Source organism: Glossina fuscipes, unplaced genomic scaffold, assembly GCF_014805625.2.
Source record: "Glossina fuscipes isolate IAEA_lab_2018 unplaced genomic scaffold, Yale_Gfus_2 107894, whole genome shotgun sequence".
NCBI lineage: Eukaryota > Metazoa > Arthropoda > Insecta > Diptera > Glossinidae > Glossina > Glossina fuscipes.
Genome location: NW_024005676.1, coordinates 1 through 1,981, shown reverse-complemented (window position 1 = coordinate 1,981; position 1,981 = coordinate 1). Strand labels below are relative to the sequence as shown.

At 33.0% G+C, this 1,981-nt stretch overlaps 1 protein-coding gene across 1 annotated transcript; it reads left to right on the top strand.

The window, feature by feature from the left end:
* Nucleotides 1–6: 6 nt before the first annotated feature.
* On the top strand, nucleotides 7–1,899 carry LOC119644296 (the record flags this gene model as incomplete). The annotated part of the gene is made up of 4 exons (XM_038043838.1): nucleotides 7–56; nucleotides 145–357; nucleotides 1,207–1,748; nucleotides 1,822–1,899. Coding segments are annotated over exons 1-4 (860 nt in total), but the record flags the coding sequence as incomplete, so codon positions are not given.
* Nucleotides 1,900–1,981: the final 82 nt, after the last annotated feature.

The following is a 1,981-nucleotide window of genomic DNA, read 5'->3' as shown; positions in this document are numbered from 1 at the left end:
CTAAGATAGCGCGCTATCGTTTGCCCTTTATGTCAATTGTAGAACATCCATTGAAGGTGAACAAATTCAAACTCGCTTTTTCTATTCTTTCTCAGTTGTAAACAAATTCAAACTCACTTTTTCTATTCTTTCTCAATTACAAAGGATACATTGGATAGTGAATTGAATGTAGACAATTGTGAGAGTTGGTTTCCGCTCATACAAATGCACACCACGCTTAAGGGCTCTCGCGATGTATCTCAAAATAATGATTACTTTTGCATGTCAGCTGTTAAAAATTCTATAGCAGAGTATAAAAGTAAAAGTGAAATTGAGATCTGGCATTTGCAACCTACTAATAACGCTTTTTTAAAATCGGTAAGTAAGGAAAAATACAAAATGCAGTAATATTGCCTTAGCTACTTATAAGTCGATATATATTCGCACATATCTATAAAAGAAAAAGAAAACCAAGGTTTGTAGCCACTAAATGCGTGGCTATCGTTTCTATAAGCATGGCAAAAGACAGTACAATGTATGTCAGGGATTGCTTTTAGTATAAGTACGCAAAATTGATTTTTATTTTAGAGTTGACCTCGGAACACTCTATTGAAAAACAATGTTGGTTTGGTGCTCTTTCTTTACCTTTCATTTAAGATTATAATGAATAGGAAATTCAGTTCTTTCTAAGCATTATAAACTATTATGTGCAGCCACTTAAAAGTGACTAAGCGAAAAATCTATTTTTTCTCCATTTCCCCCCTCATAAATACTAATTAAAATAATTTTTTTATAATGTATTTAGGACTTTTTACAGTTTGACTACCCGTTGCATTTTACGCTGCAAACTTTTTACTTGCATATAGAAAGAAACGTAAAAAATATAGCGCGGTTAATCAAATTATATATATTTAAGTTATAAGCGAGAAAGAAATTGACCAACAATTGCATGTATAGCGAATTTGGACGTGTGCTGTCCTTTCTTGAATTCCCCATATATTGAACATTTCTTATGGATGATACCTTGTGGTCCTTAAAACGCTCTTAATGGAAGAGGAGAGTATTACAGAGTTCACTTACAGCCGTAGTTATGAAAATCTGAAAAAACATGTTGAACCCTGTTCAACTGTATTAAACAGGTTGTCCACTTTTCTCTGCTCCTAGCCTAGTGTTTTTAACAAGGAGGAACTCCTTATTCATGTTCTTTATATTTTCTTTTAATTTCAGATTTTACGCCTAGTAAAGCACGTTCATAATTTGTCTAAAGCATTCCTCATTCTCTACTTTGTTTCAAATTATGCCCCGGATGGAGCCGATCAAGTTGAGGCATCCTATGAATGTTATAAATTTGTAATGACAAATGAAAAATTAATTGTGGATCCAAAATGTCAGGAACAATTAAAAAAAATTAAACGAAATTATCCGGTAATAAAAACACAACATTTATTACACGCATATGGATTGAACGATGATGACTTGATAAAATTAGTTGAATATCCTTCAGAATTGATACACCGTTTGTATCATCACGAAATTATACTGAAGGGAGGTAAATTGGATATAAATACGTTAGTAAAAGAGATAGCGGAGTTACATGATATCAAGGAGGAAAAAATTCAGTTTAAATTGCTACAAATGTGGTTGTCATTTACATCGGACATGGCTTCTAGTGACAACACGCTACTAGATGAAACTTTGTATGAAGATCAAAATATAGTGGGTACAGTTGGAGTTGAGGATATGAGTACAGCAGCGGAAAATGTGAAACGGTATTTAAATTTCTAAACAATTATTGATTGAAACATTATTATAAACATATTCCGTTTTCTACTGGTGTTGCAGGGCTAATTACATTCTAGCTAGTTGGCCCAAAGATGTGGCGGTACAATTCTTAATAGGTCATATGTATCCACCAGAGGGGTATGTTAAAAAAATGCCCTGTATCATCTTTATGATTTTACTGTCCTTATAGAATGACTAACACTTCCAAGCAATTGCAAAT